This window comes from Magnolia sinica, chromosome 6 (genome assembly GCF_029962835.1).
Source record: "Magnolia sinica isolate HGM2019 chromosome 6, MsV1, whole genome shotgun sequence".
NCBI lineage: Eukaryota > Viridiplantae > Streptophyta > Magnoliopsida > Magnoliales > Magnoliaceae > Magnolia > Magnolia sinica.
In genome coordinates, this window is record NC_080578.1 from 13,955,554 (window position 1) to 13,978,636 (window position 23,083).

The 23,083-nt window shown below is 39.9% G+C and overlaps 1 protein-coding gene across 5 annotated transcripts; it reads right to left on the reverse strand.

Annotated features, from left to right (window-relative positions):
- Positions 1–638: 638 nt before the first annotated feature.
- On the reverse strand, positions 639–21,399 carry LOC131248330 (oxysterol-binding protein-related protein 2A-like). Of its 5 annotated transcripts, none has more exons than XR_009172205.1 (12): positions 20,681–21,388; positions 18,515–18,874; positions 15,893–15,989; positions 15,024–15,469; positions 6,725–6,880; positions 3,892–4,059; positions 3,642–3,782; positions 2,594–2,824; positions 2,368–2,481; positions 1,116–1,309; positions 979–1,027; positions 639–842 (listed from the first exon to the last, which is right to left on the reverse strand). XR_009172205.1 is itself a non-coding variant. In XM_058248578.1 (11 exons), exons 1-10 carry the CDS (start codon positions 21,077–21,079, stop codon positions 1,121–1,123), a joined length of 2,301 nt encoding a protein of 766 aa, XP_058104561.1. In that variant the 5' UTR covers positions 21,080–21,387; the 3' UTR covers positions 639–1,027; positions 1,116–1,120. The 5 variants fall into 5 exon arrangements, 2 of the variants coding, with proteins under 2 accessions (XP_058104561.1, XP_058104562.1); XR_009172206.1 differs by having other exon boundaries at positions 639–845; XM_058248578.1 differs by having other exon boundaries at positions 639–1,027; positions 20,681–21,387.
- Positions 21,400–23,083: the final 1,684 nt, after the last annotated feature.

Sequence of the window (23,083 nt, forward strand, 5' to 3'; positions counted from 1 at the left end):
ATTTAGGCTGTCCATGTGGGACCCACCTTTGATTGCCCAAGGCTCTTGAAAAGTCAATCTATCGTATCATCCCAACCATTAGATTAGGTATTAGGAAATGGGCAATCTATATTATTGCACTAGAAAAGGCCTAATCAATGCACATTATGTGGGACCTGCCTTTGGTTGCCATCGTTACCAAAAATCACTTTGACCTACTCTTCCAATCAATCGATGGGAAAGGAACAACTCATATTTACTATATTAGAAAAAATATATAATTAGCGATTTAGATTTGCCTATCTTGTGGGACCCACCTTTGAGTTTGGAGAAGAGGGGTAGAAGAATTCCAGCTAAAAGAATTCCCAGGAAAATGGGGCCCTGGGGAAATTAAAAACAAAAAAAACTGCGAAAAAGTCGTAGCCAAACATTTTCCTGGAAAAAGCTGGGAATTTTGTCTCCGGAGACTTTATATATATATATCTGAAACCAGCAGGCACTTTGCGCTTCTGACATTTCAATTGCAGTACCCGACATAAACTCCAACCACATCCTCACAGATCATGTGATCAGAAATTTCATTACTGCTAAAGCGTTTCAAAGATAAAATCAAATACCAATACCACAAGCCTAATTTGGTGCAAGTGGGCATGCGAAAATAAGTGCAATTTATAATTTCCTTTATTTCCAAGATAATAATACAAGGACACATTACGGACATGGTCAGCCCCAAAATGGCTATACTTTCAACATTTTGCTGATGAGAGTCATATGAAACTAATACAATCAAGCGCCGACAAATGGGCCGATACAGATGACTCTCATGATTAAATAATGGGACCAGTCATGAAGGAAATTTGCACCTGCTTTTAAAAAAAATAAAATTATACAACTAGGATAAGAAAATTAAGACTCATATATCTAAGTGCTACGTGTGTACCAATCTACACCTACAGCCATGGATCCAAAAGCGAAACAATTGGATAAATTAGAGCACACCTGAATCTCGAAAGTAGAAATACTCCCAATTTATTTCCCAAGAAATCATCTGCACATTGTGTAGAGAGCTTGTAAGTCGAAACCTATTGTAAAAGCAGCAGGACACACAAAGGAAACAACAGTAGGTAAATCCCAACCTGCACTATAAGCCTGACTGTTGAGAAGAATTAACAGTTGCGTCTCGTGAAATTTCATCGAATATGTGGGGGCATCCATTCCATTCTTTCTTCTCTCTTGCTTCCCAGTATCCACCCACATAGTGATATGACCCATCTTCACTATCCTTTCGAAACCATCTTGGCTTCCAGCCACTTTCTTGTAATTTTCTTGACTGCAGGCAAAATCAGCAAATGATTGAAGCACTCATCCCACAAATATGAAGTTGCATTCATATGCATGCATGTTAGCAAGAGAAGGAAAAGACAAATCTTTTCCATTTACTTATCAGTAATTAACTAGAAACTTTATTGGAGAAGAGTACAAGTGCCACATCCCAGAAAAGGGAAAGATGGTGCCAAGAATAACAGAGATCTCTAACTCCTCTTGATGGAAAAACTAAAAGTCAAATTTCAATAATCCTGTGGTTCGCTCATATATCAATGTGAGCTGTTCCTCTTCTATTAGTCTATTTCAAGTACTTCTCAACTGCCAGGCAGGCAATTAAATAGAAGTTTCCCATCTCAGTAGGAATAATGTTTCTATAGCAGTAAATAACCTCTGCGAAAAATGGAACTTCTAACATCATCCTAGCATGGCAACTGTTTGGGATGAGAGATCTACAATCAACTCTTAGCAGCACCTATAAGCATCTGAGCAGACAATGATTTGGACGAGGTGTCAACACCCTATTTAATGAAACATTTGTACCAGATTTTTCAGTTTGCTGAAACCTCTATTTCAGGTTTATTGTTGAGTATGTGGAATGTTGAGTGTGTGGAACATTCATCCTCGCCCTGTGAAAAGGATTGCATCTCCATATATTTAATGATGCAGGACGATTAACCACTTGCTCTAAACGTTCGAACTGATAGAGAATGGCGAATCAATCCCTTTATCTCATAGCCTAGGCCCCACATCGCATGGGTTAGGACCTCAGCCGAACCTCCTCATGGGCCACACTTCACATGGGTTCCGCTTCACGCGGGCTACCCACCCTGAGTGTGTCCCCGCATCCCATAGGCTGCCCCACTCGAGCCTGGTGTCAAAATGCCCCTGCATTATCTAAGTTCTTTAACTGATTGAGCTGGTCTTTTTTGCTATTTATTCACAAATACCAGTATAATTCAGCAAATCTAAAATTCAATTGGGAGCAACAAAGCTGGGTCGTAATGAGCAGCCAAACATGATGAGAGAGAGAGAGAGAGAGAGAGAGAGAGAGAGAGAGAGTACCATTCGCTGCCTTCTCTCCAATCGCAGCTTCTCTGCATCAGCCTTCTCGTATTCTCCATTCTCCAGATACCGCTGATCCGGTCGAAGTCTTGAATCCGTAGGTGGAAGCTTCTCCTTAATCCGTGATCAAACATTCGGGATCAGACAGCTAGAACAGAAAATCAAATATAAATAAGAGGAAACAAAAGGTAGGATACAACAAATTGACTTAACATGTCATCTCTACCTGCAGTCCCGATGTTAGTTCGTTTAGTGTTATCGCAAAGGACGACAAGTTATACCGAGAGAGATTTGTTGGAGGCTTGCTCCTTCTCCACAATAAGAAGGCATCCGATAAAGGATCACAACCCTTTGGCCTGGCAGCACCATCTCCATTGATATAATATATGCTATCATCCCATTTTCCTAACAAGGTGGCTACTTTAGTTCCCATGACATCTTCAACAAATCCATGAACCTGTACAGCACAGCCAATTACTTCTTATTTTATCAGGCTGACACAACTACAGAATTATTAGAAAGGAATCACATGATGGTCACGGTCAGAAAACTGGTCAATTTGCTGGTGGATATGATATGGGTCATATTGACTGATGTGACCCTGTAATGGCTGAAACATTTTTCTTTGAGAAAAAATCTCAAAAGTTTAGCTAATTTTAAAAAACGTGAGGAATATAAGCACATTGATTTTTTGTTTTGGACATGCATTTGATGGTGTCGAGGCCCATTCTTTGGTAAGAATGTTGTACGACGAGCAGTGTCAACTTGACCTGTTTAAATTAATAGACCCTGGTAACACAAGACAAGCATGATTTGGTAGATTAGAGCCTGTTACATACTAGTACAACAAAAAAGAAGATGGAAATAATTGAAAATTTGATGGTTTACCCATTACTTCCGATATTTCCCTAAATCGTCTACTCTGCTTCAGTTCACCAAATCCCGCTCAAATTTTATATATTGTCCCCAAAATAGTCCTACATCTAGTTTAAACTTAGTTTGATGCTTTTTTCATGGTTGAAATGAATTCCTAAGTGGAAAAATGAGAGAATTTGAAAACATTTTTTTTTTCCCAAATGGAGCCTTATCTGGTCGTATAGGAATGTAACGGAATATCAGCCTTGTAATGGTGTCAATACACAGCAAATTGGCCCATAACGGCTGATATGGCCTGATCGGTCCCCCTTTTTTCATAACAGACTGATATGACTGTTTCCTATGTATGGGCCTTTAATACCATGATTATTACATTAGATCCAACATCTTTCACATACCTGGCGAGGATTGCGATCAAGAATGGACTGCTCTTTGAACTTGAGCATGCATGAATACTGACCATTACCCCTTATGTTCATGGTTCCATGGTGATCACAGTACACTTTACCAAGGATGAGATTGTAAATGGTTGTCGTTACCTGAAATAGAGAACAACGAGCTAACACATAAGTGGAGGCCAGGAAAAAAAGGAACAGTTTAACGAATTTGTATCAACACACATGCAATATTGCATGAGGATGTTAATACCTTGCTCCACTGGAAGATTTCCCCATCATCAAATTCTAGGGTCAAAACACCAACAGGATCAAGCTGAATAGAGCGGCCCCAAAACTTGGACCTAATATTGCTGTCACCCCAGAATTTCCATCCCTTGCCTTCACAGTGACAGGCTATAAGCATTGGGTGGTGGCTAACCTATCAAGGAAACAAGGAACAAGCTTATATCCAATTATAAAATACCGCCGCATGACCAATAATAAATAGATACCTAGAGTTCCCAAATGCAGAGGCAAAAAATGAGATTATAATGACAGTAATAAAAACTCCCAAGGCTCAATGCTAGAGAACTGTGTATTGCTTCAGTAGTCCAGTTATTCAAGTTAAAAACAGAATTAAATAACAAATCTTGTTACAACAAAGTCTATTATGCAAAGTCCTGCCTGTCCACAGGCAGGCACACAAGCTAATATGGAACTCATGAGAAAGATCAGAGCTTTCCATCAGGCAGGCCACACTACTTATAACTTCTGGCCGCAGCGTGAAAATAAATTGGATGGACAACGAAATTTACAAAACTTATTTTAGCTGTCCATCATTGTTGTACATTGTGGTCCACCTTAGTAACGAGGTATTCCGTAATGGTAACAGTGGCCGTAACGACCACCATCATGACCTTTACGATACGGGCTGTAACAGCCTGATTTTAAGGCCAGAAGAACAAAACAGATTGGCCCACCTGATGGAAGGCTTGGATATCTCACATCTCAAATGTGCCATCTTGCATGTGTGCTTGCATGTTGATGAGCAGGGCTCCACATGCATGCCGGTCAGTTACAAACTTACAACTTCTACCATGCATTAAATGCCATATTTACTAGTGGTGGCAGAATGTATTGTATAAAACTCATAAAGGGTTGTCAAACAGTCTCTTGGACCTTGCGCATGGTGATCAAACAGTTTCCCGCATAACCATGATGGAGTCAATAACCCTAGCCATTTGGACCATTTACCGAATAACATGCTTTCAGAGCCTGCATGATTGCTCAGTTGAACACTTGGTGATCTTGTGTAAAAATAAAAAATGGTAACAGAAAGTAAAAGAGAGAATTAATTCCAAAACCAGTATAAACGAGGAAAATGATAAGACTAATTAGAAAAACAAGAGTCTATCATCTGGCATCTTGCCACGAAGCTAATGCTGAAGAAAATCAGAGTTTGATGTGCGCACAACTTCTGCCCCATCCCAAATCCCAATGAAGGAGAAATCAGCATATTTTCAATGACTTTTATCTCCACGAAAACACTAAATCTTTAATTATTAACCCCACCTATAACTGATAAAGCCACGCCCTTAGACAGCAAAGGGCCTATTTGGTAGACGCCTGAAAATTATTTCACCGCATTTTAGCAAATCATTATTATGCATTACAGATCAGGATCTCTAATGCATAATTTATTAACTAAAATGAAAATAATCCATTTTTCAGCAACTACCAAACAGAGCCAATTTTCCCCCCGGAGGCAGATCATCCAGATGGCAGAAGGAAAAGGTAACATGTCCATGGGGAAAAAGTTATCTCCACCTCTCAAAAGATAACCATGAGCAAAGACGGCAATCCCAACTTTACCCAAGAATGGCTTTGAAAAACGACCACACCTACTGATAGGAAGGGTATCTGGAAAGCATGTGACAAGTTTTTCAGAACTCCCAACAAAAAACACGAATCAAGAAGCAGCAACTATATTTGTCCATGCCGATTTACTGTCAGGGTAGGAAGAGTTATACCATCAATATAAGCAACTGGGACCATGATGATGGGATGCTCCAAAAATCAGCCCTATATATTCATTAGGTGGACCCATCGGGTTTGGGCGAAAGGCCAACATCGTGGGTTTACTCCCTACAGGCATGGGTTCGAATCCCCTCCCCGGCATAACCCGAAGCACATGTTGTTATATATATATATCTACATACATACACACACACACACACACACACACACACATATATATATATATATATATATATATATTCATTTGGTGGACTACAACATAGAAAACAATTGACAACCACCCAATAACCACCAAAGTCATGCGGTGGCTCACATGATGTTGGGATCGGCCGGATTTTTGGCATGTCCAACTTTCATGGTGAGGTGACCCTATTGAATAGGTTGGATGCCATACACACACGACAATGGGCCCACTCACAACCCTTGTAGCATAAGCTTATTCTACGAGAACTTGTAGAGGAACCAACCACAAGAGTTTATTAGCCATATACCTGGAAGCCACTTTTTGCTGCAAAATAACTCTTTTATCATGCCTTCTGTTGGGAAATAATGCAGCATGTAAGGTTCACTAGGTTTTAAGTTTATCATAGCCTTCGACAGGAATGATTGGGGAAACAGGATATGTACAGAAAGCCAACCAAACAGTTGTGACAAGGCTATGATATTAATGATGGTGATGATTTAAGTGTATCATAAATATCCATCACTGCGTAAATCTTCTTCCATGAGCAAGTAGGATACCAGCCATAAAATAGTAGAAACTTACTTCCTATGCATCAACATTGAATGCACTTCTTTAGTTGATTTCCTCATAAATTAATTTTAGTATCTTCAACACGTTACCATGCCTTTGATTTCACTTATAACACTGTTAACAAGCAATCTGCCGATTCAGGTGAGCAGGAAAAGCACCAAGTACCAGTTCTGTTTCAAAATTTAATTGCAACAAATATGACCTGATCTATTCCACAAAAAATAAATACATTCTGAAATAAATGAGAAAAGATGCAGCATGTGGTACTTCATTAAATATTACTCAGCCTTTTACATGACAAATGTTCAGATACCTTCTCAGAGAAGAAGCGGATTCCCATTTCTGGGTAGTCAGCTTCATAAGTTTCCCCTAACAAAGGATTGAACGGTTTGCAATGTCGGCCTTCAGAAGAAGCATATCCAGAGACTGCGAAGGCAGCTACATTCAAAACTCTCATGAGACTCTTCCCCTAGATACACATGCACACAATTCCAAGGTCAGCAAAGTACATATAGACGTCAATCTGCGAGCATATTGTACATACTCTAACAGATTAATGACTGATGTACAAGTAATAACCACTGACTAGTAAGCCCATGCTACTTCGCTATGAATTTTATATGGTTTTCAATGCAGTTTTCTTACAGTAGAGTAGATGTTACTGAGAGGATCATCAACAACATTGAACACTAGCCCTTGGGTCAAAGCTGTAAGGCTCTGAACCATCAAAACAGGGAAGAGTTGATTACAATAGAACAGATGTTTTTGTTTTTTGAATGTTTTTTTTTTAAAGGATTACAATAGGGAAGATGTTACGAGTCTATGTTGTAAAAATGGTAGCTATGCCGTGATAGGAAATAAAAATAGGTGAAATAGATTATGCCCACAACAAGAGTAAGCTGAGTGCTCACTTAGTGCACAAATGTTGAGTTACACTCAAAGAATAAATCCAATTAATGACTTATCAGTTCATTAATGCGTGTCTGATGAAGTTAGAACGATTCTAATAGCACATCTCCCACCCTAAATAGAAATTCTATTTAATCACTACAAGAAACTTCAAGATGAAATGAGAGAGGATATACGTTAGCTTTGAATGCACATAAGCCAGTTCTGAATATACTATAAGACCACTGGAGGGTTTCGGAGCAAAGGATTTGAATCTCTGTATGAGGAGTCACTGGGCCCAAAAACAGTATGATACAGGGCATTCAAGACCATATGGATCTGTTAGAGTTAGTGCCCTAGAAAACCATCCGTTCCCTTATGCACTAGCCACATGGATGTGATTGGGCGGATCTCAACCGTTGATCATGGTGACCATAGGTCCTAGATTCGACATGTGACATGCATTAGACAAATTTATTGTTGCTCTCATTCATTGGGTTTGTTGAGGAGCGATTCCTCTTGTAGTCCTTGGGAAATTGAGATTGAACATGATGATCATTGACATGGGAGAGTCATAACCCATGGATCTTAGTACCTTGTTAGACCATGACCATCATAGCTGCGTAAGACACCCATGGACATCAGTTCATGAGATGTACAGTCATCTTATGTAAGGAGACCGACTTGGGTCAGGATGGACAATCTCCACCATCGGAAGACGACTTGGTGTCGGTTTATGCCTTGCCCTTACCCTGCACAAGAGTTTGAGTGTTCCGTGTACAAAGGATCTGGATTTGAATCTTTGGTCACTCGCATTGGTGGATCGAGATCAAGTTAACAGTCTAGGAGCCCATTCGCTTAGACCATGATCTTGAGATCAGGACTTGATGATGCATGAAAGATAGACTGATCCTTAGACCTAAGGACATATAAGGGTCACGATCTTGACTGGTCAGCTTTAACTCTTCCTACGAGGTCAACATTACTGGGTACTTCCATCAAGAGTCGTTGATTCTTGCACGGGTCAACAAGAGATCAACTAGTTGGCCTATGAACATGTAATGCAGAGGCATTTTCATACCGGACTTGAGTGGGTGGCCTGTGGGATGTGGGGGCACACTCGGGGTAGGCGGTCCGTGAGAGGCGGGTGGCTCGAGTGAGGCGGGCCCCACCTGTGTGAGGCGGAACCCATGTGATGTGGGCCCCATGAGGAGGGTTTGATCGAGGTCCTAACCCATGGGATGTGGGGCCTAGACTATGAGATAAAGGGATTGATTTGCCACGCTCTATCAGTTCGAGCTTTCAGAGTAAGTGGTTAAATGTCATGCATCAATATGCTTATGGCAATGATTTGGATAGATCTGGGACTCATCAAGCGGTTTTTCTGTTGAGCCTAAAACTTTAAATGTTTTAATCGGATTTTCAGAAGTTTTTAACCATTTAAATTCTTGTTAACTGTTAAAACTGCTTTCATCACACTTAATGATAACTTGATGGCCCAGATTTGATGGTCCACTTCTGATTGGCATGGGATATGATCATTAGTGGATATGCTATGACAGTGGATGGATTGAATCATTAGCTTATGCATAAATGAAGCGGATTGATGGGCTTCCTTCACAGTAGGTTACACCAAGTCCATAGAGTAGTGGAGCACCATATTGGGTGCACCATTGAAACCCTAACCCCTCATTTATATGATCCTATCCTGAAGGAGAGAGTGCAAACGTTGGATATCCCCACCCTATGGAACGTGTGAGTGTGAAGAAAAAGCGAGTCTAAGAGAGAGCGGAGATCCACTCCATCCTCAATTATCCTCAGGTGGGGTCCACTTGTGTGGATGGTATACATCTTGCTCAGTACCTATTAGAGGATTAGAGGTTGGGCTATCGTGAATCTCCGGTACTAGGATAAATCAAGGAGAGACTCCTTGGTTTAGGAGATGGACATCGACGGATCAGCATCACAAACATCTCTTTCGTGCACTTTGCCTACAGGTATGATCTCCACCGTTTATATATTTCGTTATATTCTAGAAATTTGATCTTATTGCAAATGGGGATTCTTGGGATGGGTCCCATAATTAAATTATATTGTACCATATTCCTCTACATTTGTACGCTAGGGACCCAACAAGATCCATATCAGCTATTGTTTTTCAAAAATATTGAAATTTGTTGGGAAAATAGGAAAAAGAAAATGTAAACACCAAAATATATCTTCATTTGTGTTTTTAATGTGTATTAGTGGTGTGTCAGAGAATTTTGGTTTATAAGAATGTTATCTTTTAGCCTTTATAAAAAAACAAAAAGAAAAAAAGAATGTTGTCTTTTAGCTTGACATGCTGCAAGTCAACCAATAAGAAGCCTTAATCAAACACACACCAAGCATGATTTGGTGGATTGGACCCATTACATTGAAATACAATTGAAGGAAGAAGAAAAGAGTGAAGAAAAAAAATGATGGTTTATCATTTCTTACAATTTTTCCCAAAATGGTCCATTCCACTTTGATTCATCGAATGTCGCTCAAATCTTTATACCTTGATCCCCAAAATAGACCTAGATATAGTCTAAAATAGCTTTTAAGCTTCCTCCATGGTTGAAATGAAGAAAGAAGAGGCAAACGAGAGGATAGTTGAAATAAAGAACTTTCAAATTGGGCTTTTGTGGCCACATCAACACGTTTTGACTGTAACAGGTTCCTATACAACCCTTTTCTGTAACAGACGGGTTCACCCCGTACTGTGTGACAAGGGTGACCTTCAAAACCATGGTTGTAAGAGGGTGTTCAGTGCAAGAGTGCTCGATAAGGATGCTATCAGTCAGTGTGTTTAATTGAACAATTAGAGTCATAAAGGAGAGGGGAACAAATGGATATTGAGCTAGATGCACGAAAACGAGCTAACGATTACATTAATGGTAAAAAGCACCTTGTTTGAAGTCAGGTATTGCATAGATGGTGGGGGATCTTATTTGCCGTTTCCACGACCAAAGCAAAGCCTGAGTAGCCGCAAGGATATAGCTTGCTATGGCTTAGGGCCTGTTTGGACCACGGGATTAAATGGTATGGAATTGCATTAGGTGGAATTAACACTATTATTGCACAATGATTACATGTCTGGAAATACCATGGTATTTTGACCTTTCAATCCCACATTTGGTATCAAATTCTTCCCTTGGGAAATGCATTGTATTAAGCGAAGCCTGCGTTTGGTGGACCATGGAATTGTAATCATTGTTGTCATATGCGACCGCATATGTGCATATCCATATGTTGCACATGTGAAAATATGCGATTGCATACAACATATGCGATCCCATATTTGCCAACGGTTGGCACATTATTTTATTTCATTTTTGTATTTTAAAAAAAAAAAAAAAAACAACTTTTTGTCTATAAGAAGGCGCTTCCAAACCTCCCCCATTTGCAATATTCTCACTCCAAAACTCTTTTACTCTCTCTCTCTCTCTCTCTCCCCTACACATTCCCTCTCTTGGAAGTTGAAAGATCAAGATTCAAGCACTTCTTATTTAATTAATTGTTGAATTGATTTTACTTCTCTCAAATATATTTTAAATATGTAAAATTAGTTATTTATTAACTTAGGAAAGTTACCCTTAATTAAAAATCAAAAAAAAAAAAAAAACAAAAAATATGCGATCGCATATGCGATTCAACAACATTGATTGTAATCAACTAAGCACATTTCACAACTGATCCCAGTCACCTGTACATATGCAACTTAAATGTCATGTGTAAAGGGCACATATGGATGGACGGCATGGATAAAACACATGCATCACTGTGGGGCCCATAGATGTAGTGGATTTTGAAATCCTGCAATATCAACTATTGGCTCTGGATAATAGGATATCAGGATCAATCCAATCCTTCCCATTGTTTCCAAACGCTAGATGGAATTTGCATGGGACCAAATGCAATTCCATACCACCTAATACCACACACCAAACAAGCCTTAAGAGCACGAAAGTGTACAAGGAAACAAGGTGCCCAATGCCGCATATGCTGACCAAGCATCGCCAACTAACCAAAAAACAAACAAACACAAGACACCAAGGGTTAAAGGCGGAGAGCAAGAGACCCTTGGGCCCTAGCTAACAAAAGCTCAACTAATACCAATGAAGAGTAACTGAAGGAAGTGATCACACCCTTAATATAATCGTCAATATCTAGATGTGTGCATGCCTTGAGTCAGTTGCCTTGACATCTTCCAACAAGACGTTGGGTAATGTTCCACTATTTTGGCATTGAATCATTCCATCACATGCATTAGTGCCCCCATTGTGATGCAAAATAAAAATCCCATAAAACACATTTTTAACGGCTTATGGGAGTCCAAACTAGAGCTGAGGTGTGGTTGGATGCTTCTTCTCAAGTATTCAAGCCCCTACGGTCAGAAACCAACTCAGCTATTTTGGTGGCACTTGATGAGCACTAGAACCAAACCTTCTCAAGTATTGAGTTTCTTGGCGATGAATTCTTGGGTGTGGGGAAGAAGTCCCATCTCCTTAGATGGGGATAGGCTTGCAGACCAATGTCAGAAGGAGGTATGGGTATTAAGAGTTTGAGCATCATGAATCTCGCTCTTCTCGAGAAATGACATTGGAGAATCGGTGTCGAGTCAGGAAGGTCGTGGAGGAAAATTGTGGCTAGCAAATATGGAATTGAAGGTTGTTAGTATGTTAAGAGGTCATTGCTTTACCATGCCTCAGGTATTTGTAAAGGGATTGTGCCAACCGAACATCTAGTTCGAAGCAGGGTTGTGTTTGCTCTTGGAAATGGTTCTCGCATCCGTTTTTGAGTGGACATTTAGTGTGGCGATGCGGCTCTCCAAGAGGCGCTTCCCAAATTGGCTCTTCTTGCCCTAGATCGTCATATTTGGGTGGGCCAAATGCTTCTCTATTGTTAGAAATGCGATAGTCTGGAGTCCCCCTACCGTAGGAACATGACCGATGATGAGGTAATTGACTTCATTGCCTAGTTGGAACGCTTGAAGTTCGTGGTTCCATCTTCAGATGTCGACACCTTGATTTGGAAAGCCCGCCCTTCTGGGAGATTCCCTATTTGGTCGCTATTTCATGCTTTATTTACCACAAATACATCCACGTGGCTATCTCATCCTTTCCACCACTAGTTTTATGGGGCTTTGCCGAGAGTGGCAGTTTTTGTTTGGCTAGTGGGGAGGGAAAAATTTTTGACAATCGATAACTTGCAACGAAGATCCCTTATTCTTCCCAACATTGGTCTATTGATCAATTGTTTATTCATTGCCCTTTGTTCAGACAATGTGGAATTTTTTTCTTTTCCACTATGCATGTAGCCGGGTAATGTCGAAGTCAGTGGATGTTCTTCTTTGGGTCTGGCGCGACGGCGGTGTTCCAAAATCAAGGAAAGCAGCTTGGCAATTGCTCATAATGGCTATTTTTTGGACCATTTAGAAGGAACGAAATGATCGATGCTTTCGAGATACATGCACCTCGGTTGATGACTTGATATGGAAGATCATTAATCTTTGTTGATTTGGGTCCCTCATGCAGAAGCAGCTAGTGCTGCTCTTAACTTTAATCTTTCTTGTTCATAGTTTGCATTCTTTTCCCCTTTTGCAGGCGTTCTAATAAATTGTTGTTTCCACTTGGAAAAAAAAAACCTGAGAAACCTCAAGACTTTTGGAAATTTGGCCAAAATGCCTTCTTCAGTTGGGTGCCTTCAGTCTCCGAACTTCCTTGGCTATTGAGTTGTTATGAGCTTCAACTCTCATGGCTCCCTTGGTAGCAACACCCTAGTCTCTCTAATGGGTGGCCAATGGAATCACCTCTCAACCTGAGTAATGTTTTCAGAGGTAGATTTGAAACAGGATTTTTCATGATATGCAGGTCAGTGGGCTTGGGATGAAGGATGAGGCTCCGGGATTGCCAAGACAAGGTAGGTGAATCCCAAGGTTGTCCTACGGTAGTCTACAGTCACTACAGTGGCTATGGTGCTTGTTATCAAAATCACCACAATGGTCAGATCATTGCAAACTACGGAAATTACTGGAAGACACTCTTAAAAGCAGATAGTCTGACCAAATATGACAAGAAACCTTGGCAATGAGGGCTTATGGGTGAGCCATAGTCCAAGGTAGCCACTAGCCAGGGAAGTCTGGCCTATGAACAGATGCAGGATAGGATAGAGCGCCAAGTGGGTAAGGAAGGTGCATGATGGCTGGCTGAAGGTAAAAGGCTAGAGGAGGTGGGAGATTAGAGTATGTGAGATGCGGAACATGTATAGGAGTATTTTGGCAGGGGTGAGACTTAAAAAGCATGGATGTTGGGAATGGAAAGCTACAGGAACATATGAAGAAATGCTCCGGGATGTAGGTACAGTAAGAGATGGATCCTAGATGGATAGGATAGGGAGCATGGGGAAGGAAGTTGGGCTCCATCTGTTGCCAACATATTTGAGAACAAGAGCTCAACGTCTCACAGGGCATGCCAGTGTTTCCACTAGTATGGGTTACGGGGTGCTGAAGGGTTTCCAGGTGGCTGAGGGTGACTGGTGTAAGAGGGTGCTCAATGAAAAGAGTGCTCAGAAAGGATACTTGAAGTTTGGGTGCTTGATCGAACTATCGAAGCGAAGAGGGAAAGACACTTATACTACAAAAGGTCTATGGATGAAAATGAGCAGACAATCATTTAACAATCACAAACACCCTATCTGGAGACATTTGTGTACACACAACAGGATATCATCTGTTGTTTTTGCTACCCAACCTAAGCTTGGCCAGCCATAAGGATAGAGGCTTGCTTTGGCTTGGAGTATAAAAAGGAAGTTTAATAGGTAATAAGAGTGCTCAGCTGCATGCAAGCTGACTGAGACCCACTGACTAACAAAAAGATACAAGGGGCCAGTGTGACCTAATCCATGATTTAATCAGCTTGAAAGTGCAGTAGCCCAACCAATGTTTGTAAAACAAGAGGCACAGATGCATAGACATCACCAATCTTTGAAAACTCGACCAAATCTTTTATAGGTCCAAGACTGGGTAAACTCAGCCAAGTTTCGAGACAACAACGTGATATTTTAAACTTGAGACATATATAGTTTCTGGGGCTGCAGAAAAGGACATGTGGAATGTCTCCAAGAATTATGAATCCATCTGAACATCTAGACATGCACATGAACTGTGCTTAATAATGGGAAAAATAAAGAAGTAACAACTGTTGGTCTGCTCAAATACTTCATCTACAGAGAATGCAGGAGCATACTGCAAACCAAAAATTCCAATTCATATAGTCTCAGTAACAACAACACAATCTTGAGAAGACCATGAATTTGATTTACCGAACTATATGAACAACATATGATCAATACACTTTTCAAAGAATATCATGATTTCTGGACAAGTTTGAAATTTTAATAAGGAAACATAGGAAGTCCTAAGGAAAATATTTATTAATATGCATGAACGGAGATGCTACAGTTGTCATAAGATTTCAAGTATAAGCACCTATTTGTGGTTCTTTTTTTTCTTTTTTCTTTTTGAAAGGTAAGCATAAGCACCTATGCTACCATATAAAACAGGAAAATGGTCAAAACTTGGAAGACATGGAGGGAACATTGGAGATCACATAAAAGTAAATTGGACGCCCTAACTACAGAATCACAAAATGCATCAGATCCAATTAAGTGATGATGAAAGATCTGGATTAGAATCTTACCATTTTTCCATATTCATAAGCTCGATCCAAAAGATAAGAATATTCCATGTCCTCAAAGCACTTCTGAAGGGATGATAGTGGTTCATTGAAGTAAACCGGAAGACATACTCGAGTTAGATCCTTCCCCACATTATCTTTAATCATTGACCAGAGGCTGACACCTTTCTCCTTCTCAATAGGGTCCGGCAATTTCTTTCGTCTTTCAATGCATGGATATTTACAGTTACTAAGTTCCACTCCAAGGTGCATCCTCCCCACAAAATCAAAGCAATTCTCTGCCTTTACACTGTTATTGACGGAGTTTGTGGCTTCTACGATAGATCCACAAGTAACTAAAGAATCACTAAAAAACTCTTTTGTATCAAAGTACGAGGTTTCATCTTCATCTGAAACTTCCTCAGGCTCTTGCTTTTCAATATCATCAGATGATTCTGTGGTGCTGCACTCTAGACATCAGAACTAAGAAGCGTCAGAGGAGAAATTTATGATGAATGAAGAAACATTCGAATGTGTCATTTTTTCTTTTTATTGAAAGGTGGGAGCACACCACCTAATATATTGATTGGAAGAAAAATACATGCATAGCCAAAGCTATGGTAGACAAATTAGATTATAAAAAACATAAAATAACCATATCATATCATATTGTTGAGCAAGAACATAATATCATATTATGATCCCATTGGAGACTTAGTTTGAAAGAAATTCTAAATTGAAAACAAGAATACTTTGCATTCTGAGGATAGTCACCCCTTGCATAGGTGAAGAACCACATCCATCATTAATGAATATGCAACACTTTAAGGGTTGGCATACATACATTGGTGAAAGGTAACATACAAAAATAAAGAGAAAAGCAGATTAAATACCACTATATTTTCCATGTCCAGGGCTAGAAATTTCATGCTTCATCAACTGGAATTGGACCTCATGAATTCCGGAGGGCTCAACTTCTACATTAGTTGCCTACACATGCAACAAAAAAGTCCTTGATTACGATACAAAAAGATATCTCAGTCCCAGAAAATGAATCTATATATATATATATATATATAGATTCATTTTATATATATATGGGAAAAGGTACTATGCGCTCGACCTCACGATAAGCTCCCGTGAGGTCGAGCTGTGTGGGCCCCACCCTGATGCATGTCGACCATCAACACCGTGCATTTGATGGGTCCCCTTTAAATTATGGGATATCCCAAAAATCAGCCGTATACGGAACTCAGGTGGGCCATACCATCTAAAATCATGTGAAGACACCGTTAAAACATATAAAAGCACTTGGTAGGGCCCACCTGAGTTTTGAATGCTGCTGAAACTTGGTCTGAACCCTCATACAAGTGGGACACACATAATGGATGGCTTGGATTTGCAAACCACATCTCGGAGGGCCCAAAAAATGATTATGAATGTTTTAATGGTGCACGGCCCTTCCCCACTTCTGTATGTGGTGTGGCCCACACAAGTCACGGATTGACTTGATTTTTGAGACCTAGGCCCACGATGGAATGGTGCATCTGATTGCTGGGGTAGATGTTTGAAACGCATCAAGGTGGGGCCCACACAGCTCGAACTCATGGGACGGACTCATGAGGTCGAGCGCATAGTACCTTTTCCCTACACACACACACACACACACACACACACACACACACACATATTGCATGTAAATATACAAATAATGCTCACAAATGTAGTTTTTCATTAACCTAAGACCAGAAAGTTGAACCAATTTGGACTGGAATTAGCCACAAACCGATTGAGAACCCAGAAAACCCATTCTGGGCAAGAAGCCGTTAGGACCATCCAGAACATGTCCCACCATATAAAAGGGTCAGGCATTTCATCCAGACCATCCAAAATCTTGTTCAAACTATCTTGTCTTTTTAAATGGGCAAAACAATGCAAGATGATTTTCTTTAAAGGATAGAAGTGTAATATGGCCCGGAAATGAAGGCTTTATCTACTATGCTTATGTTTTCTTTGCTTCATTCTTTTACAATCCACATTGATTTCATGGTCAAACCGGTTGGATTGATGGAAAGGCCAGCCCGGCACTAACCACACAAAGAAAAATGTTGGATTCTGGTCTGGGTTTTAAAAGATCCAGTAAAATAGCGAGGAATCTACTAAATTTAGTGAGTTGGTAAGTATCTCACCCCCTATTTTACAAAACAATGTGGCCAATATTATAAGGACGCCAAGGTTAGTTATTTTGCATATGCCACACCTTACCATCACATAGCATATCTACATTGAGAGATGCTTGTGCACAATCATGTCTCAATTTTATTTTTTTCCTTCAAAAGAGATAGCAATGCTATAGCAGGGAAATTCTTTTATGAGTGACTGTCCAAATAAAGTTAGCAGTCATGTTATAAGTTAACCTGAATATAAGCTATCGCATACTGCAACAAAAACATATCATACATTGACCCACTCCCAGCAACAAGACAATAACACAATGCCATATTTCCAACATGATAAATGTATTGCATTACGGTTAACAAAGACTAACCAATACCTTAGTATTCCAGGGAAACTTCAGAATCTCATTAGCATTAAAAAAATGCCATAAAGAAATTTACTCTCACATGGTCAACTTGAAAGACATTAAATATCTGGCATAATGATGCAAAACTGATCTCAATTGCATTGCTCTTGATGATAAGGATGGAAGATCCTGCTTAATTTGGCCTACACGTGCACGTCATTCCACAATGCAGGCCCCCGTCTGTGTACACTATCCACTCTTACATGCCACCGAAATTCCAACAAGGCACATTACTGGGACATTTGAGCCACGAATAAGGTTGACCTCCAGTACAGACGATCAGGTTTGAAAATCAGGCCATTCCACTCATCCTGCATTACACCCCCCATATGAAAATCAATAGGCAGTTCGAGGATCCTGCAACATCAACATTCAATTGTACATGTGTGGCCCCCCCAATGATTGGACTGGCCTGGCCTATTGTTTAGCCGGACAATATTCATGGTGAGTCTCACATTATTCACAGATTTGATGTCCCCAATACATTCCATGCTGGTAGGAACCTGTACCTGCATGTAAAGGTGTGTGTAGCACAGTACATGTAGGGCTAGCAAGGCTCAACAAAAGAATAGCACTTTTTGTAAGAGTCATCCCTGTGTGGAAGCCTCATGGATTCACTGAGAATTGCATACGTGGCCTGGAAGATGTACCAATTGCCTCTTATAATCCTTCTGTCTCAATGGCTTATGGGATGTATAATATTTAAATATGGAAAGCTTCTTTGCACACAATGACGTTGTTAATTATTGGTATAGGTATATGCAAAGTCCAGTCTGATATGTAAGATAATAAAATCCAGAGACACGACTAATCATTCAAATACAATTACATTCCCACTGTAACCCGTGTAAGGCTATCAGTCATGAAAACTGGAATACTTGCTGTGCAAAATACCATTTAATTGGACCAAGTGGATGTATAGAAGAATTACCTCCAGCTGCCTCAATGTGTCAATCAAGTTGGATCGTTCGTCACAAAGAAGTTTTAATTGTCCTTGTAACTCAGAAAACTCTGACCGCATGATCTGCTCACAGTCCTTGATAAGTACCTCATCCAGCCCATCTCTAAGCAAACGTTCTCTAAGCTTTTCAGTCGAAAGAGAGACATCATTATGGATAAAGGAAATCTTATTGTTCAATAGTCTGACGGAAAATAAGCTTCTTGCAGATACCAAAGCATCTATCCAAGCCACGCGATCTTTCCTCGAATCAGTCCTCAGATGAAGTGTCTTTGTAGCTGTGAATATATAGAACCGTTTATCGTCGGACTTGCTTTCACGAAAGGATGAAATCTAGGATAGAAGAAAAGAAAGCCTATTTAGCTTACAAGAATAGTAAGGGAAAATATCATTTTTCAATGAAAAGCATTTAAGAAACAGATCTGCAGGAAATATGTACTAAGATCGACTTCTTTCCCACGTATGACTGGTACCGATGGCATTACATAGTTATTTACTTGATAGAAAAATCAGAAATCAATGATTAAAATTGCATGCTGAATGTTAGAATATGTTTGATTTGGCCAGATAAATTATCTTTCCATATTTAAACTGCCGTAGATTTTATTTTATCAATTTCCGAAGTCTAATTTCATGCACCATTTTGGAGAGGCCTTATAATGCTAGCATCTAATTCAATTTAAAGAAAAATAATGACAGGAATGCTAACTAAAGCAAACACAGATTCATTTAAATTCTAGAGCATCAAATTCCAATACCTAATAATTTAAAAGATTAGAAGGCTGGCAAAACACTAGACAGGAAGAATAACAGGTGTACCAGAAACCAGAATCTCCTGATCCACGTTCAGATCAATAGCTACAACACTCAGAACAAAGACAACCGGTCACCACATATAACATTGGAAAAAGAAAAAAGAAGACAAGAATTCAAAAGGGAAGAAATAAAAAATCCAAATCCAGGTGGGAGAAAAAAAAACAATATTTGGTCTCTATCTTAGAGGGTTTTAAAAAGGCTCTACCCACCTTGACAAGGATAAAGAAATCCACATAAAGAGCAGTCTTACTATTTCTTACTTAGTTCTTTTCTTTTTTCAAAGCTTTTCTACCTACGGAAGTTCCCAGTAAAAAACTCAAACCCCAAACGAACAAAACCCTCCAACGCTCTCTCAAAGTCTCTTCACCGACGCCGACCAAAACAACACCGAAACAAGACACAGGCCACAAAAACCCTAGATTCAAGTTTCGAAACCCTACAGTGCGTACGATAGCAATGCCCACTTCAGACTCCAGGCGAAACAAATCACACCCCCAAGTCACAGAGAGATTCGTAAGATCCAGTCTTTAAAAAGATTTTTTTTTTTTTTTAAAATAAAATAAATAAAAATCAACCTCCAGAATCCGGATAGAAAAAATAAAAAATAAAAACCAAAAGAAAATGCTCCAAAACCTTCTATTACATGCAGGCCAGTATGGATCGCTCTCCCACTCCCATCACCACAGATGCTGTGGTCGAACAAGGTTCAGAACAGAGGGGAAAAATAATAATCGAAGGAGGCTACTTACAGTAGAAAGGAAGAAAGAATTTAAAATGGAAAAGAAAGAGTAGAAGAGATATTAATAAAAGCCCCAACAAAGGGCGAGCGCGTATGTTTTGAGCAGTGATGGAACCCACACCCTATCTAATGCGTAGCCTACAGTAGCATAGACCAACCTGCTGATGTGACCCACTTCCAGACTAACAGCGAGTAAAACTGTTAAAAAAAGGTATAAAAAAAAATGGTGAAAATCAAAGCGATTAGAAAAAGGAAAAGGCGAAAGAGAACAAGAACAAGAACAGGGAAAGGGCTAAAAACAAAGGACGTGTCGTACCCAGAGAAATACATCGCAGCTTACAGTTCTGCTGCAGACTACCGAGGAATGTGAGGCGAAGAGAAACCTACGGTCTTAGACTCCCTGCTCGGTTATCCAAGCTTTTTTCGCTGCCACGCACAGAGCAAGAAGCGACGGAAATGGTATTTTTTTTCTTGATTTTCTGGATTTCGCTATATCAAAAGTAGAAAAAATTCGAGAACACCGAAGGAAAGTAAAAACGCAGGTGAGCTTCTACCGTATAAATATACGTATTTCCGTTTCGTACCTTGAGGTGGACGACGCCAACCGTTTTCTGTTGCTTTCTCCTGCCGCTGCTGCTGCTGCTGCCGCCGCCGCTGCACCCGACGAGACGGACAGAGGCCTTTCCGATCACGCGAACCTCCTCGCTCGTCGCGACGACATTATCGAACCGTCGGATCTTGGAGTAGGATAAGACTCCGTTCCGTAAAGAGAACCACCGGGTTCTCCATCCCTTACCGTAATTCGTCCACTTGTAGAGAACGCCAGCGACGTTAGCGCTAGATCCCGGACCTTTTCCGTCCTTGATGTCAGATCCGCCGGAAACCTGCGCTGGAATCGTCGGGAAGTTCAACGGCGATCGGTCTCCGATCCCCGGACTCTCAAGCGAGATGCAGCAGAGCGGATGCATTTCCGGTACTCGCATTCCTACCGAAACGAAGAGATAAAACTAGAGAGAAAGAGAGAGATCTAGGGTTTTCTCTGCTAGAGCTTTCTATAGAAGGGAATCTGAGGCGTCTGAGACTGGAGCTTTGACATGCCGTCAGAGCCTCAGAGAGAGAGAGAGAGAGAGAGACGTTTTTCTATTTGTAGGGTTTATTAATATATACGGCGGTCGCTGAAGGAGGAGGCAGGGACTTGCTCGGGTGGCAGAAATGTAAATAGATTACCACAAAAGGGAAGATTCGAACCCCCGATCTTCATTTCTCTTTTTTTCTCAAAAACAGAGAGAGAGAGAAAGAAAAGGAGAGAGTGTATGTGTATGCCGTGATGACGATGGTTAAAGCCGTCGCTTGTCGCTGTCTCCTCTTCTCCCGTTTTTTTTCTTTCTATTTCATTTTTGTTATTTTGCGGGAAAATATCTTCCGGTTTTTTTTTGTCCGCGGGTTATGTCGATGGAAGGGAGTAAACGAATGTAGTTCCTAGCACGTGTGATTAAAGTATGCGAACGGTTAGTGTACTAACACGTGTGAGATTTCTTGGCCATTCAAGTTGGTAGGGAGTACAGAAGGACTGACCTGAAAACAGGCTCAATGCTCATTTGGTAGCATGTATTTAAAATGTATTGGAATCCAAATCACACATACTTGATTCGAATTACTCAGCTGTGTTTGGCACTCTTTAATTGGCAGCCGATTGGATTCAAATTTTGTTATATATCGGTAGGATTATAAGGGAAAAAGAGTAAATCATCCAACGTATTTGAAATTGAATAAAATGTGTTACGATATAGAAGGTCATTGCAATAAGTTTATTAGAATATATATTTTAAGAATAAAAAGAAAATAATTTTAAACTTTAAAGTGAGCACACGGAATTTTATACTTAAAGTAAAAGTCAATATGTTGAAGAAAGAGTATTCCAATATAATGTATTTATAGTCCAAATACATACACTATGCAAATTATATATTATTTTGTATAAAGGTGTACATGAATGCTTATTAATAAATAAAATAATAAATATTAAAATTTTAGAATAATAAAAGCTTAAATGTCTAAAATTAACAAAATTACAAGATAAAATTTAGAATAATAAAAGCTTAAATGTCTAAACTTAACAAAATTACAAGATAAAAGAACATAACACCCTCATATTTATTGTCTTAGATCAATAAGCAAATGCATAAACCACTTTGCTAAATTTTTGTTTCCTATGAAATACTATAGTACTCTCCACTTTTGTACTTCATTGATGTTTGTTATATTCGTCAAACACTACATTAGGTATTACTTAAGAGTTACTTTTTCCACTGACAATAGCATTATGCATTTGCATGAAAGCCTGTTTGGCTGGACCGATCCCACGGTATTAGGAGGGATGAGATCGCGATATCCCGGGATATGCATGATGAGCCAAACAAACCCAGTGAACTTGTCCTGGGATATAAGCAATCTCATGGATCTTAAAACAATCCACTGACATCACCATCATTACCTTAAAATTGATCCTATCCCTTAGTTGGACGGATTGGAAGGTAAAATCCCGAGATATGCCGGGCGTGCCAAACACACCCAATGAACCTGTCCCGGATATAACAATCCTATGGATCTTTTTCCAATCCACTAACACCACCATCATTACCTTAAAATCCATCCCATCCCTCCTAATCCCATGGGATTCGCCCGGCCAAACAGGCCCTCAAAGAAGTTTTGCATGCCCTCATTTCTCCATGTACTCTGTAACAGACGAGGTTAAGCCATGCATCTCATTTTATCACTTCTTGTGAAAATGAGGCATTCTTTTTCTATGATATTGATGAAGATGGCACAGCTTATGAAGTATTGATTATTTCAAATATTGATGATGTTGTATGTTGTATGCCTGAATTAGAGAAATTAGACGGGCTGATACACAAGGGTTATTTTCATATGGCTGTGAATTGAATGCCCCCATGTGAAATTTTTGGGGATTTTAATTTATTCAATAC

Bases quoted from the DNA above. Each gene is read 5' to 3' on its own strand.
- LOC131248330 (XM_058248578.1), bottom strand. From the start codon at position 21,079: ATGCGAGTACCGGAAATGCATCCGCTCTGCTGCATCTCGCTTGAGAGT. The intron at 6,881-15,023 runs GTAAGATTCTAA...ATGTGTATCTAG, and splicing joins CTTATGAATATGGAAAAATG to GGGAAGAGTCTCATGAGAGT. The intron at 4,060-6,724 runs GTATCTGAACAT...TTTCCTTGATAG, and splicing joins TCCGCTTCTTCTCTGAGAAG to GTTAGCCACCACCCAATGCT.